This window comes from Mercurialis annua, linkage group LG1-X (assembly GCF_937616625.2).
Source record: "Mercurialis annua linkage group LG1-X, ddMerAnnu1.2, whole genome shotgun sequence".
NCBI classification, from domain to species: domain Eukaryota; kingdom Viridiplantae; phylum Streptophyta; class Magnoliopsida; order Malpighiales; family Euphorbiaceae; genus Mercurialis; species Mercurialis annua.
In genome coordinates this window covers 57,778,895-57,793,506 of record NC_065570.1, presented here as the reverse complement: position 1 = coordinate 57,793,506, position 14,612 = coordinate 57,778,895, and the positions used below count along the sequence as shown (strand labels likewise).

At 31.4% G+C, this 14,612-nt stretch overlaps 2 protein-coding genes across 2 annotated transcripts; both read left to right on the top strand.

Annotated features, from left to right (window-relative positions):
- Window positions 1–6,756: 6,756 nt before the first annotated feature.
- Window positions 6,757–7,919, top strand: LOC126665336 (uncharacterized). Its single transcript, XM_050358107.2, has one exon. It carries the CDS (start codon window positions 6,890–6,892, stop codon window positions 7,526–7,528), a length of 639 nt encoding a protein of 212 aa, XP_050214064.1. The 5' UTR covers window positions 6,757–6,889; the 3' UTR covers window positions 7,529–7,919.
- A 1,614-nt stretch (window positions 7,920–9,533) lies between these two features.
- LOC126665058 (uncharacterized) lies at window positions 9,534–10,783 on the top strand. The gene has a single exon (XM_050357741.2). It carries the CDS (start codon window positions 9,706–9,708, stop codon window positions 10,342–10,344), a length of 639 nt encoding a protein of 212 aa, XP_050213698.1. The 5' UTR covers window positions 9,534–9,705; the 3' UTR covers window positions 10,345–10,783.
- The last annotated feature ends 3,829 nt before the right edge of the window (window positions 10,784–14,612 follow it).

Sequence of the window (14,612 nt, the reverse complement as noted above, 5' to 3'; positions counted from 1 at the left end):
ATATTAAAGCATTTATTCTATACTATTTTTGTTCAGCAAACCCCTACTCTAAATTTGTTCACATTCAGATTTTTATATTTGGCAAAATCTAATTTTGACATCCATAATTGGACTGAATTTAACAAGTGTGTCTTATTTTTGATTTTTTTAAAATAAAATAAAAAAATATAGTAAGTGGATGCATAAAAAAGGTTTCCTGAAGCGTGGTTTGGGATTCTCGCACTTTTAACAAGTTCCGTTCCGTAACTTCTCTTCTTTCTTCTCACTCTCCATTAATTAACACAATAATATTACTTAGCGTCCTTTCTATATATTGAGGTAGACTTAAGTGGCAATATGCCCCCTAAATTTGTAAATAATGGGCAATTAACACATAAATTAACTTTTTGTGCATCAGTACACGAACTTGGTGATTATGGGCAATTTGACCCATTTTGACAATTTGCCCCCTCAATTTGTAAGTTAATTGTCTTTTAAATTGGCAATTTGCCCCCTTAACTTGTAAATAAATTTGCCAAAATGGGCTAATTGCCCATAATCATCAAGTTCGTATATTGATTTGCCAACAAAATTAATTTATGTGTTAGCCCATCACCTATAAATTGAAGGGGCAAATTGCTACTTAAATCTATTGAGGTATATGGCATCACAACTTAAGGAGCTATCTTATATAAAATTACTGTTTGCTAAAAAAAGGTAAAATGGGATAATTTTAATGGTAAAAAATGGTAACTTTGCCATCTTCTTCTTCTTTAAGGGCATCTCCAGGGGAAGTCACCATTTTTCCCTCACCATTTTTTAATTTGGTGGATTTTCACCAAATTCACTCCAATGATTATCACCAAATTCTTCACCAAAAAACATACTTTTTTACTTTTTAATATAATAATCATTTTTAATTCTTAACATTTTATACACTTTTTACCAATTACCCACAAATTTATTTATGCTCATATTTGTCCGAATTATAGTATTATTCATATTATAAAAAATAAATTGCTATTAATTTTTTTAATTATGAATATCTTATAAAATTTAATTTATATTAAAATTATTCAAAATAAACATTACATTAATTTATTTAAATTAACACAATAAAAAAGAGCTCAACAATCTTCCTCTACTTCAAATAATTTTGGTGACTATTTTACTAATATTGGTGAATCTGATACCAATCTACCAGATTATTGATAGAATGTGTTCTATTTATTTACTATGTAATGTCGTAGTATGTTTCGTTTTTAGATTATTATATCGTAAAATTATCTATATGATGTTTTATATTATTGTCTCGTACAATTAATTATGTAATATTTTTTTAATTGTCTCGTAAAATTTTAATGTAAGATTTTTATGTTATTGTTTTACAAAAGTATTCATGTAATATTTTTATGTCATTGTCTCGTTAAATTATTTAACAAGTAAGTAATTAATTAAATACGACTACAAATTATATGTATTAAAGTGTAAATTAACCACATTATTATATTCAAAAAGTGAAATGGTGAAGGAAAAATTCTTTCACCATTTTTGATGAAAGAGAGTGTGAGAAAGTCACCAAAATGCATTTTGGTTACTTCTTTGGAGATGGGGAGTCATCAATTCCCATTTTGATGACTCCCCTTGGAGATGGTCTAACAAGCGCTGCTTCGTTTTGGTCCTCACCACTTCTTTAATGGCGGGTCGTTTTTCAGTTTGTTCTTGCTGAGAAATGAGGTCGAAGCGACAACGATTCCTCTCCATGACGCCAAATTCCCGTCTTTGTTGCTAGAGAAGCCAAGGCCTCGCTTGAATCGAGCAACATGAAATAGAGGGAACAAGAGAAACCAATATAGTGAAAATGAAATCTAGAATGAAAAAGTAATTAATCTTAACCCACATTCGATTATATTCGAGGCTTTAATATTCGATGCATTGGTTTGTAATTGATTAATGGTGAGGTCTAATGTCTTAAAAAAATCCGACCTTTTAGCCCCTTTTCAATCATACCCTGACGTTGAAAATTTGTCAATTTTACCCTATTTTTCATTTTTGTGTTTCAATTGTACCCTGAAAAATTAAATTAACGTCTTTTTTGTTTGAAAATTTGTTTAAAACATTCTCCACGTCTAGCATATATTAATTGTACGTTTTTAAAATTTATTTAAATTTAGTTAAATTAATTAAGAATTTAAGTTAGTGTTAATATGATTATGGTTTTAGTTAGTTTTTAAAAATAAAGGACTTATTTGTACTTTTTTGAATAAAAAAGAATTTAATTTCATGTTTAAACTTAGTTAATTGAATGATTTCATCATTTAAGTTAAAAAATTAACAAAAATTAAAAAATTGGGGTACAATTGAAAACGGAAAATTCAAAAGTGGGTAAAATTGATAAATTTTCAACGTCGGGGTGGAATTGAAAAAAAAATTAAAGGTGAGGGTTTTTTGAGTGATTAGGCTTAATGGTGACACTAAGCAATGCGATTATAGGTTAGATTCATCACTTTCTTACTTGTTTTCGATTTGTTTTGTTGATTACCGGTTTTTGGGTATTACAAGAATTTTGTTATTTTTGTAGTTTTGTTAAGTATAGGAGTGGGATGCTATTTTGGAGATAGGGGCGATACTCATTGGTGATAAAGACTGAATCTTTGAATTTACTTTATATGTAGAAGTTTCATTTAATGAAAGATTGGGTAGAGTTCAAAAGTTTCTAAATTATGACTGATTATAAAAGATTAAATTAATAGCATAAACAAATTTGTTTCATGGAAATATATGTGACTTCGAGGACTCAATTTTTATTTGTATTATAGACTGTCGAGAAGTGAGCTTGAATTTACAACAATTTAAAAGCTAAGAAACTACTAAAGAGGAGAAAGGAGATTCTTGAAGTCATATTGTTAACTGTTTATGGGATAATTGATCATGACAGTCACTGTACTTTCAAAAAAATTCATTTCAGTCACTAATTTTTTTTTTTCATTTCGATCACTCAACTTCAGAAAAATTTCACTGAGAGGTCTTATGTCCTGTTTTTGCAAACGTGGCCCTCTTTTCTCAATCGGAATTTGCCATGTCATTATTTTTGACACATCAACAACCCATGTCAGTCTAATATTCTATTAGAATTTTTTTCCACCGTGGGTCCTACTCTCTGAAGGTGACTAACGGATAAATATATTACTTCCCCAATTCTCTTCTTCTTTTCTAAAATATAACCCTAATTTTCAAAAGTATAAATTCAGATGATGAAACTTTTAATTTCGCCAAGACTTCCCTTAATTCTTCTTTAAGGTTCTTAATCCTGCTTCATCTTTCATTATCGTCATTAATTTCTTCATCTTTCTTTACTTTCAGACTTCAAACCGTCCAAACCATGGAGCACCAGATTTTTCATCCTAACAACGGCAAGTAGTTGACCTCCGTACAAGCCTTTCAACCAGCAACCATCTATAGAAATCACTGATTTACAACCGTTCTTGGGCCATCTCGCAGGGGTGAAAGGCAAACATACACCCCTTGAAAAACACCATTCTCTTGCTTGAACATAATAGTTGAGGTAGGATGTGTTCTTATGAGTTCGAGTCTATAATCATAGAGTAATTTATGCTTCAAATTTTTTCGTCAAAAAGATCGCAAATTTTCCTTTCCTCCAAAGCTAGACAACCTTTGATTCACTGGGACAATAAATTTTTACATCTACTTCACCGCTACCATGAATTGGTTTGATATGAAAAAAGGGTGTAGAATTAGGGTTGACGGCATGAGGTGAAGAAAGTAAAAGAAAATAAGAAGATTAAATGTAAAAAATAGTAACCTGTTATTTTAAGGTAGAAGGGTTAATTGACATGGCTTGCAGATGTGTCAAAATTAATGACATGGTAAATTCCGATTGAGAAAAGAGAGCCACGTCTGTAAAAAGAGGACATAAGACCTCTCGGTGAAATTTTTCTGAAGTTGAGTGATCGAAATGAAACAAAAATTCTTTAATGACTGAAATGAATTTTTTTTTAAAGTACAGTGGCTGTCAGGATCAATTACCCCTGTTTATGCGTAATTAAGTTTCTCAAGAAAAACTTTTACGGGAGAAAGATGATGGTAAAATATAGTTAGAGGTTTAGAGGAAGAAGATGATGATAAAATATAATTGGAGGTCCTTATACTTTATACGTATTAATATATTATTTACGAGGATTAAAGTTAAAAAGCCAGGCACACTTTCACATAATGTGAATTTGACACACTTGCTAATTTACATCCAACTGAGGGTGTCAAAATAGGATTTTACTAAATATAAGGACTCGAACGTAAACAAATTTAGAATAGGAACCTCCTCAACAAAAATGATATAGTATAAAAGCGAGTTTTGCCTAATAATTTTTTTATGTGGTTTAACGAGGAATTACTATGAGTCCTTCATATATATCATAACTTACACTTTCGTCTCTACAATTTGAAAATCAAATGATGTGGTCTCTCGTGTTTGTTTTCGTCAACGATTTAGTCATCCATTCCATTTTTTGTGTTAGTCAACCAAGTTAAAGGATTAATTTTTTTTAAAAAAGTGGATTTTAAAACAACGATGTGATCCCTAAATTTTATTTTTGTCAACGATTTCGTCCTTCGAATTTACAAGTTAGTTTATTTTTAAGTCATTTGGCTGTTGATGAAAACAAAATGAAGTGCCATATCGTTTGATTTTCAAGATTAAAGTGTGATTTGACATATTTGAGAGGTTTTAAAGTAATTTGCTCTGATTTAATATAGTACTTTACAATAAATATTTTTTTTACTATTTGTCTACACCGACCCAAAAAAATTTCATAGACTAATTAGAATTTTAATTTCAAAAAACTTTAATTTTTATTTAAATATTTTATTTAGTTAGTATTTATTTAAATAAAAAAGTGTACATTATTAGATTTTTTTATGAGGATTTATCCTTCAATATTAACTATAATTTTAATTGTTTTTGACATAATTTAATTTTATTAAAACAACTTTAAAATTTAGTGTTTTTCTATCTCCAATTACTACAGTTGATTTAATTTAAGAATAAATTTATTCATTACAATAAGCAGTGTGATCTATTTTATTTAAAATAAGTTGTTTTCTTTTAATTTTATAAAGAATTACATATTTATATATGTTCAATTAAAATAGTTAGTCAAAATAATACGTAAATAAAAATAAAATAATTTTAATTAAATAAAAGAATAATTAAAAATAATTGTGAATCATAAAATAAATTCAAGTCATATAGCTTTTATCATCGGTTTGTAAAGTGCAACTGCTTTTCAAGATAGATCGAGCTACACAATATCGTACTTCCACTGGTCCATAATATTTATCGCATTTAGTTTTGAAAAAAAAATTAAAAAAACAATTAATATGTCTTAATTTGTAAATATTTTTACTAAATTAATTTACATTAAAATTTGTTTACATTTATAATTACTATTTGTATATGTTTATTGTATTTTTTCAATAAATTAATTGGGGGAGGTAAATATGAAAATTTAAAAATTAATACTTTTTTAATATTATCTTTGTTAAAAAAAAATATTATCGACCAAAAAATTTATCAAATCGGAGGAAGTAATATTGTTCGCAACGAATCAAATATTTGGTTATCTATCAATAAAGAAAAATTAAAGTGGAATTGAGTAAAATTTTCCTTAGCTCAAAGTATTGGAAACCACGCCTATATATAGCCAATAAAACCGTACTCCCCTAATTAATTAGGAGATAAAATTATTACGATAATCATTAATCGTAATCCCCTCCTAGTCCTTAATTAGGAGACAAAATTGTTGCGGAATTGATTAATAATAATTCTTCTTTTATAAGGAGACAAACCCATTGTAAAATCTATTAAAATTTGTTATATAATTAATTATAACCATTACAAAATTAATTGAACGATAGAAAATACTACTCCCTCTTATCCATGATATTTTTTGCATTTGACCATTTCACATAAATTAAAAAACTAATAAATATGTTTTGATTTATATATATTTTTATTAAATTTCATATTATTTACTACTATTTTTATGTTTAACTAATCATTTTAACCCTATTAAGTTATTTATTATTAGGGGTAAAATAGTAATTAATATTTTTTTTAAATTCTAAGTGACAAATATAGACCAAAAGAAATTTTTAAATGTGACAAATATTATGGATCAGAGAAAGTAGTAGAATAAAAAAGAATTGTCTTTTATTTTTCCGGTTCCATTGCTGTCACGTTCTTTACGCAATCGATCAGAATCATTTTTCATACACTTTTTAAACGAATTTTAAAGATACTAATTTTCTCAATATTTTTCATAAACAATGTACAATTTTTTATACATAATCAAAATTCCTAATGAAATATTATTACTTTTGCTAATTTTTAATAAAATCCATCACTAATTCCAATACTAGTATATCTCATGAGGAAAAAACATGTAAAAAATTACTCACATAATTTTTGATTCCTATATAATAAAATAAAATGATTTAAGACAGTAAAGCAGTTGCGCAAATACATTTAGTACACTATTTTATCCCATGAAGGTCCAATATTTGCTGTGGAAATACACCCCATCAGATGTTTCCACGTTTGCACGATGCAGTTCTTGGAGAAGGGATTTCGGGCTGCTGCTGATGATCTACAATTCATAGCTTCAAAAGCTACATGTCTACTCATCCAAATCTATGACACATCAACTCATCCAACGGTCCACGTACTCTCAATTACACATACAAGTAACACACTAGAATCCTCCTCCCACCCTACCCACCACTCCAGGCTCCAGCATCCTTTATATTAGGTGGAAGAGAGAGACAAACATACAGTACACAGTAGAAACCATTCTGTACTGTAAAATCAGAAACGAAACAGCCAAGCACAACAATGGCACCAGAAATCACCTACGAAGAATATGCAGGCAACCGCCGTATGCATACGGTCAACTTTTTCGGCCACAATATCTCTGTCACCGTCACTTCCTCTGCTTCTGTCGTCAGGAAATGGCTTAGCGCCACTATCTTCCACCGTCGAAGCTACGTCGGTAAACTTGTTGTCGGCGTTGGCGTCCAATGGTATCCATACAAAGATAACAGAGATTCTGCCGGCGCCGACACACTCCAGCTCTGCGTCGGATGTCGTTGCTTAATCTTCCAGCTCACTGCAGCTACGACCGTGCCGCGTTTTCTCCGGAGGTTCTTGATGGACAGGAGGAACACGTTTGTTGGAATACATAACGGTTCTGACGAGGTAATGTTGATGAGGAGTGATCATGCGCTGCAGATCCATAGGCTGTTGGACTTGAGGAGGTATGTGGAGAGTGAGGACGGTGAGAGTCTTGTTCAAGCTTCTGTGGAGAGGATTGTAGAGGAGCGTTTGGGGTACTATGGAGTTGGATTGGATCATGATATAAGTATGAGTGAATGGGATAACAATGTTCTTTCTGATGATCAGGTTTTGCAGGCTTGTGTGAAAGCTCATGTTGCTTTCAGGATTGGTAAGGACTTGCGTGCTTGGAATCTCTGAAGAAGAAGAAGATAACACAAGCTTTTGGAATGAATCATAACTAAACAACAACTCTAACTTTTTTGGATCCGGTAATGTTTTTTTTTTTGGTACAGTTGTGATTATGAAGCAGGTTTAGCCATTTTTGGAGATGTGAGTACGTTGGGAAGGAAGAAGATGGATGATTTTGAAAATCAATTTAGAAATTAACACTACATTTTAGCTTCAGTTTCAGTGTTAGTCTTCCGTTAGGGTTTATAGCATCAGTTTCAGTATTAGACTTCCGTTAGGGTTTATAACTTGTCTTTTTCGATGAATTTTAGTGGCAAAAGTTTCTTTTTAGCCCTGTTTTTCCTAATCCCAAACTGGAAATTCTAACTTAAAAAAATCTTCCATATCCCACTCACTCGCTCCAAATCCATGGGCTTATTGTGACTTGCATGTGATCAATATTCATATTGGTATTTTAGTATCTCATTTGTCATTAATGTGATAAAGTGAGTCAATTGGTATTAAACTTTACGTTTATTTTAATTTTTTTTTGAAATTTAAGTTCACAAATCAATGGCATTTTAGTATTTTGGTTTTTCATTTGCAACCGACTAAAACTGAAATTGACCGGTTTTAAATTAGTTGCAGACTAGTTCCGATAAATTTGAAAATTTAAAATTGGAAATTCCGTTGCCAATTCATTGGACTATTGAAAAAAACTAGCATTTTCCATTGGACATAAATTTCGTCGGGAGTAGCAACATATTCAACATTCTGTCGCTAATGATTAGCATCAAGGTTTTTTGTGAGGGGAAATTTCGTTAGCAATCCTGCACTAACGCATTGAGCTACCATTTGTCGCTAAATTGCTATTTGTAGCATGCATTACCGTCAAAACTGTAACTAACAAGCTCATTCTAAATGGGCGTTTTTTATGAATATCTGTATCAGTATTCTAATCTGCTCATGTCTATTCGTGCTTTAATAGCTAAAGATTGGGTAGTTCAAGTGTCTCATGTCTATCGAGAGGGAAATTTCGCAGCGGATCATCTAGCGTCTATTGGTAATGGTGAATCGATAGGGTTTATGGTGCATGAAAGTGTGCCAAGGAGTCTTGAGCCATGGATTTTGCATGATCTTCATGGCGTTTCTTATTGTAGGCATATTTGTGCGTAGTTTTGTTTAGGCGTTTGTCTCTTCTCTTGTATCAAAAAAAAAGTGTTTGTATTTTTACGCTTATAAGTTAATGTGTACATTTTCCACTTACCTTAGCTGATATTTTACAACGGCTAGCTATTTTCACAATAGCTATTTGTTAGTCTTAATGCCAAATAAAAATAACTTACCTGAATCTTTTTTGATATGAAAATAATTTTGTTTTAAAAAAATGCGTACAATTGAAATTGAAAATTGAGATTGAAATAAAATTGACAATTTTGAAAGTATGAAATATAATTAAAAAAAATCAGAAAATATGAACTATATTTTAGATTTTTCTTTTTAATGTAAACTTATAAAATTGCTTTCATAATAAATTTATATGTAATCTTTTTAAGGATTTTTACCATCCACTTTCTTATAGATGAGCTAATAAAATCACCATTTTATTGAAAAATTTATTTTTATAAGATTATCGCATCATTTGAGAATTAATTAAAGATAAAAATTAAGAAATTAATATTAAATACATAATATTTTATAAAAGTGAACAAAAAATTTGAAATATTGTAAAGTAAAATAGTGTATAAGTTTTATGCGAATAGGGTAAAAATATTTAATTCACTTTAACTCTATAAATTATAATTTGATGATTTCTAAAAAAATTATACTACTACTATATATAATTTAATTGGAAAATTACTTTTCTTTTAACAGAGTTCCCATGGAGTATTTGTTGCGGAAATATACCTCACCAAATGCTTCCACGTTTGCACGATGCAGTTCTTGGAGCAGGGATTTCAGGCTGCTAATGATGATCTACAATTTATAGCTCAAAAAACTACATGTCTACTCATCCAAGTCTATGATACATCAGTTCATCCAACGGTCCAAATCCACTCCATCATTTATACAAGTAAAGCAGCAGAATCCCCCTCCAACCCTACCCCACATGCGGCCTTTATTTTAGGTGGAAGAGAGACACAAACACACAGTGCACACAGGCAGCTTGCCCTGCACTACTCACACAGTACACACCAAACAGAACAATGGCACCAGAAATCACCTGCGAAGGATACGCAAGCAACCACCGTGTGTATACGGTCAACTTCTTCGGCAAACATATCTCCGTCACCGTCACTTCCTCTGCTTATATCGTGAAGAAATGGCTTAGCACCACTATCTTCCTCCGTCGAAGCAATGTCGGTCGACTTGTCGTCGGCGTCGGCGTCCAATGGAATCCTTACAAAGATAGAAATGATGCTCCCGGTGCCGACACTCTCCAGCTCTGCGTCGGCTGTCGCTGCTTAATCTTCCAGCTCTCTACAGCCGCGAGGTCGCCGCTTCTTCTCCGGAGGTTTTTGACGGATAGGAGGAACACGTTTGTGGGAATACATAATGGTTCTGATGAGATAATGTTGATGAGGAGTGATCATGAGCTGCGCGTCCACAGGCTGTTGGATTTGAGGAGGTATGTGGTGAGTGAGGAGGGTGAGAGTCTTGTTCAAGCTTCAGTGGAAAGGATTGTAGAGGAGTGTTTGGGGTATGTGGGAGTCAGATTGAATCCTTACATAAGTACGAGTGAATGGGAGGATTACATTCTTTCTGATGATCAGGTTTTCCAAGCTTGTGTGAAAGCTCATGTTGCTTTCAGGATCGGTAAGAACTTGCGTGCCTGGAATCTCTGAAGATTAAGCAGTTGAGTGAAGCTTTTTGTTCTGAAATGGATCATCACAAAACAACAACTTTTAACTTCTTTTTTAGGTAATTGAATTGTGATTATGAAGCAGGTTTAGCCATTTTGGAGATGTAAGTACGTACGTTAGGAAGGAAGAAGATGGATGGTTTTGAAAATCCGTTTAGAAATGACCGTAATTTTAGTTTCAATTTCAGTATTTGATGTCTGTTAGGGTTTACAATTTTGTCTTCTTTTATGGGGTTTAATTATTGACGTTTGTTTGTTTCGTTATGAAATTGTCTATTTTTTCTTCTGATGTGTTGCTTGGTGTTTCTGTTACGCAATCTGGAGAAACTGGGTTTCGTTAAAATCAGCATTTAACAGGAACAGTTTCTATAAGCAACGGAGAAAAAAGAAAAAACAGAAACGATGTCGTTTTATATTTGCTATATGGGTTTTGATGGCTCTTCCTTTTTCCAACTTCTTTTTGTTCATCTATCACATTATCTTCTGTATCGGCATTACTTGTTCATGTTTATGTTTTTGCAATGTTTTTGATGGTCTGACAGATCGTATTTGTCTCAATGGTATGGTGATCATTTAAATTTTTTTATTCGAGCTACAATTGATCTGTTTCTGACAATGCCTTTTTTTTTCCTGAGATTAAATGAACAAAGGATAAAAAAAATCCTCAACTTGGCACGAATGATCAAATACGTCCAAAATCATAAAAATGGGTCAAAAACGTTCAATAGTTGCGAAAATGGGTCAAAAATACCAAAGAAAGTGGGGAAACCACCCCCCTAAACTATACAAAAACCGAATCAAATAACCCCCTCCATTCACTGGAAACCACTCAATTCCGTCCACCGACCACCACAAATTCATCGGAAACCGCCGTATCCCATCGGAAACCGCTAATAATTCTTTTTTTTATTATTTTAAAATTCTAGAAGAACAGGTGCTCCTCACCTGAGGAGTAGATCTACTGACTACTCCTCAACGAGGAGCTGCCGGAGGAGGATCCTCCTCCAAAAAAAAAAGAATTGTTTTTTTAACTTTAGGTACCAATTTGAAAATTTAAAAAAAATAAAAAGAACTATTTTGGATTTTATATTAGGAGAGTGCGTTTCACACGCGGTGTGCGAGTGGGCGAGGGTGCGTAAAAGGTGTGTTTGACCCGGTTTGATATAGGTATAGATTTTTTTTGATCCGGTTTCATAAATTTCGGCCTATTTGATCTTTCATGATAAATTCAGGGAGTTTTTTTATCCTTTGTTCAAGAGTAAATGCTTTGGTTTCTGATTCTATTATTTTCATATTTGTTTCTCCATTTGAACTCATCTGTATTTCACTCTCATAGGGATTTAAAAACATTATGGTTCACCGGTTTTTTTACCGGTTCAATCCAGTTCAACGTCCGATTTTTTACCGGTTTAATCTGATCCAACCCGGTTCAACCCAATCCAACAAAAAAATCCGAATTTTTGCAGTTTCAGACCAAACCGCTGACTGGTTCATGGTTCAACTGGTCCGACCGGCCGGTCCGGTCCGGTTTTTAAAACACACCCCAAACCATCTAAGCCTGGTGGATACCTTTTTATTTTACCTCAAGTCGGATTGTAGCTCAAATTTGTAGTAATAAGTTAGTTTTTTGTGTGCAGCGTTAGACTTTGATAATTTATTTAATTTTAAAGAAAATACTGGTCGGAATATATATTTAGATAGGATTTCAGTTGGCATATAATAGGGTCAAGTTCGATTGAACCCGGCTCATAAATATGTCCATACATGCAATAATGATCTAAATTTCACAATACACGTCGGGCATAGTCAAAAAGATTTTTTCTTTATTATTTGAACATTAAATGTTTTTAGTTTTTGTGGATGGATTTGATCTCAGAATTTTAGCATACTATCGTATAGCGCGCAAACTATTAAAAATGTCAAAGTTTAATTTAATTTAGAAATATAACGAAATATAACCATATAATAAGTGTGCTAGCCAGTGCTCTCGTAGCACAGTGGTAATAGTCACAGGCATTTTGGTAAGAGATCTCATGTTCGAGCCTCACTTTTCCTTCTTTAATTATATAAAAAAATACGTATTTTAATTTTAATTTTTTTTTGGAGATATGAACATAATATATAGGTCCGGAATATGGTTCGGGTGGCCTATTATTTTCCCTTTTCTGTTTTTCGGTTTGATATATACAGCCATACAAACGTTGAATAATCTGCAATTATTGTGTAATTTTGGACTACTATAATCATAGAGCCTAATTAATTATTACTCCCTCCGTCCCGTAAAAAAAGGGACAAATAAGTTTTTCACACATATTAAGAAAGCATTAACTATTATAGTGTTTTCTTATTTTACCTTTATTTATGATAGTGTTGTATTTTGTGCATAGACTAATAGACATTAATTATGGAAAAAGAAAAAGGGATAAAAAAAGAAAATTCATATAAATTGATACAAAAAACATGATATGACTTTTTTAAATGGGACAAATAAAAATAGAATATGTCTCTTCTTAAATGGGATGGAGGGAGTACTTATTATCAAAGTCAGCTTGCATATATAGGTTAAAATGAAGGCTGTCACCCATTGAACTGCAATAAACATATTTTTAAAAGGCAAAAGGGCTCAAAAACTATCCACTTTTTATTTAATTTTTCAATAGCACCTTGATCTTATAATTTTTTAAATAGCACCCTATTTTGTATTTTTCAGTTTCAATAGCACCCTAAAGCATCAAATTGAACTTTTTTCATTTGGTTAATGTTAAAAAAATCCTTCATATATATCATAAGTTCTAAATATTCTACAATATTTTCAATTATACATAAACGCCCTCTTCTTCACAAAATAAAAAAAATATGAATAAATATTTAATTAAATTAGACCCGTGGCGGAACCCGTGACCGAATCCGAAGACGAGCTGCTCGTATTTCATGGAGAAAGACCAAGACCAGCGTCTGCTGGTCTTCCATAGCGGAAGACCAGATTTGTTGGTCTTCCATGGAGGAAGACCAACAGCTTAAAGCTGCTGGTCTTCCCTCATGGAAGACCATCGAGATGCTGGTCTTTCCACATGGAAGACCAGCAGATCTGGTCTTCCATGGAGGAAGACCACCAGCGGTCTTCCGAGGAAGATAAGCTGCTCGGCTTCCTCCGGAGCGGGTTCGTTTTTTTTTTTCTTTAAATTAAATTATTAATATATATTTATTTATTTTTTTGGATTTATTTGAAAGATTTTTAAGTTAAGAGACTTATTTCAATTTGTCCAAATAGAAAAAAGTATAAAATGACCTTTAAATTTAATTGTTTTAAAAAGTTTAATGCTTATAATAATAAAATCATCTTTTTTTTTTAAATTTAGGGTGCTATTGAAATCGAAAAATACGAAATAGGGTGCTATTGATAAAATTATAAGATGAGGATGCTATTAAAAAAAATTGAAAGGTCGGTAGTTTTTCAGATCGTTTGCCTTTTTAAAATCCATCAACAAACTGATTAAAAACATAGGGTGAACCACCAAATGTACTAAACAAAACAAGTAAAATAACAAAAAGAAGAATTGCAAGGATTCTCATAGTTTAAAATTGTGAAAGAACAATTTTATTATTATTATTATTATTATTATTATTATTATTATTATTATTATTATCATCTTCATCTTGAAATGTATCCACTTTAACTTGTACATTTTTAATCAAACAGAGAATAATAAGAATTTTAATCATGAAAATTTCCGTACTCAAACAATTAATCTATTTAAATTGTTAGATGAGATTTCAGTAACATTATTATCTCTGATTTAAAAATTAGGCTGAAAAACTAGAAACAACAAACTATAATAATTAAAAAAATTATACATGCGATACAGACGGTCACAGTCATTAGCCACTCGATATTATTTAATTGTTGTCAGTGATGGACTCTGAAATATTTCATAAAACATGCAATATTTGACCGAAAGTTTATAAGATAGACAAAATTGACAAAATATAAATTTTAAGGTGGGTAGTGCTATAAATTTTAAGGCGAAAAAACTATACTTAACACATATATTTATATTTTTTTAAAGATTTAAAATAATAAAACAGTCAACTGTTTATTATAAGTTCTTTCTAGGTCCGTCCCTGATTGTTGTAAGCTGGTGTTCAAATAATATGTAAAGATGCTATATATATTTAATATTTTCTATTTTTGAAGAATTTTTGTCTCCTTCACTTTCATGGAAAATAATATTTTTATGTACTTCAAAATTG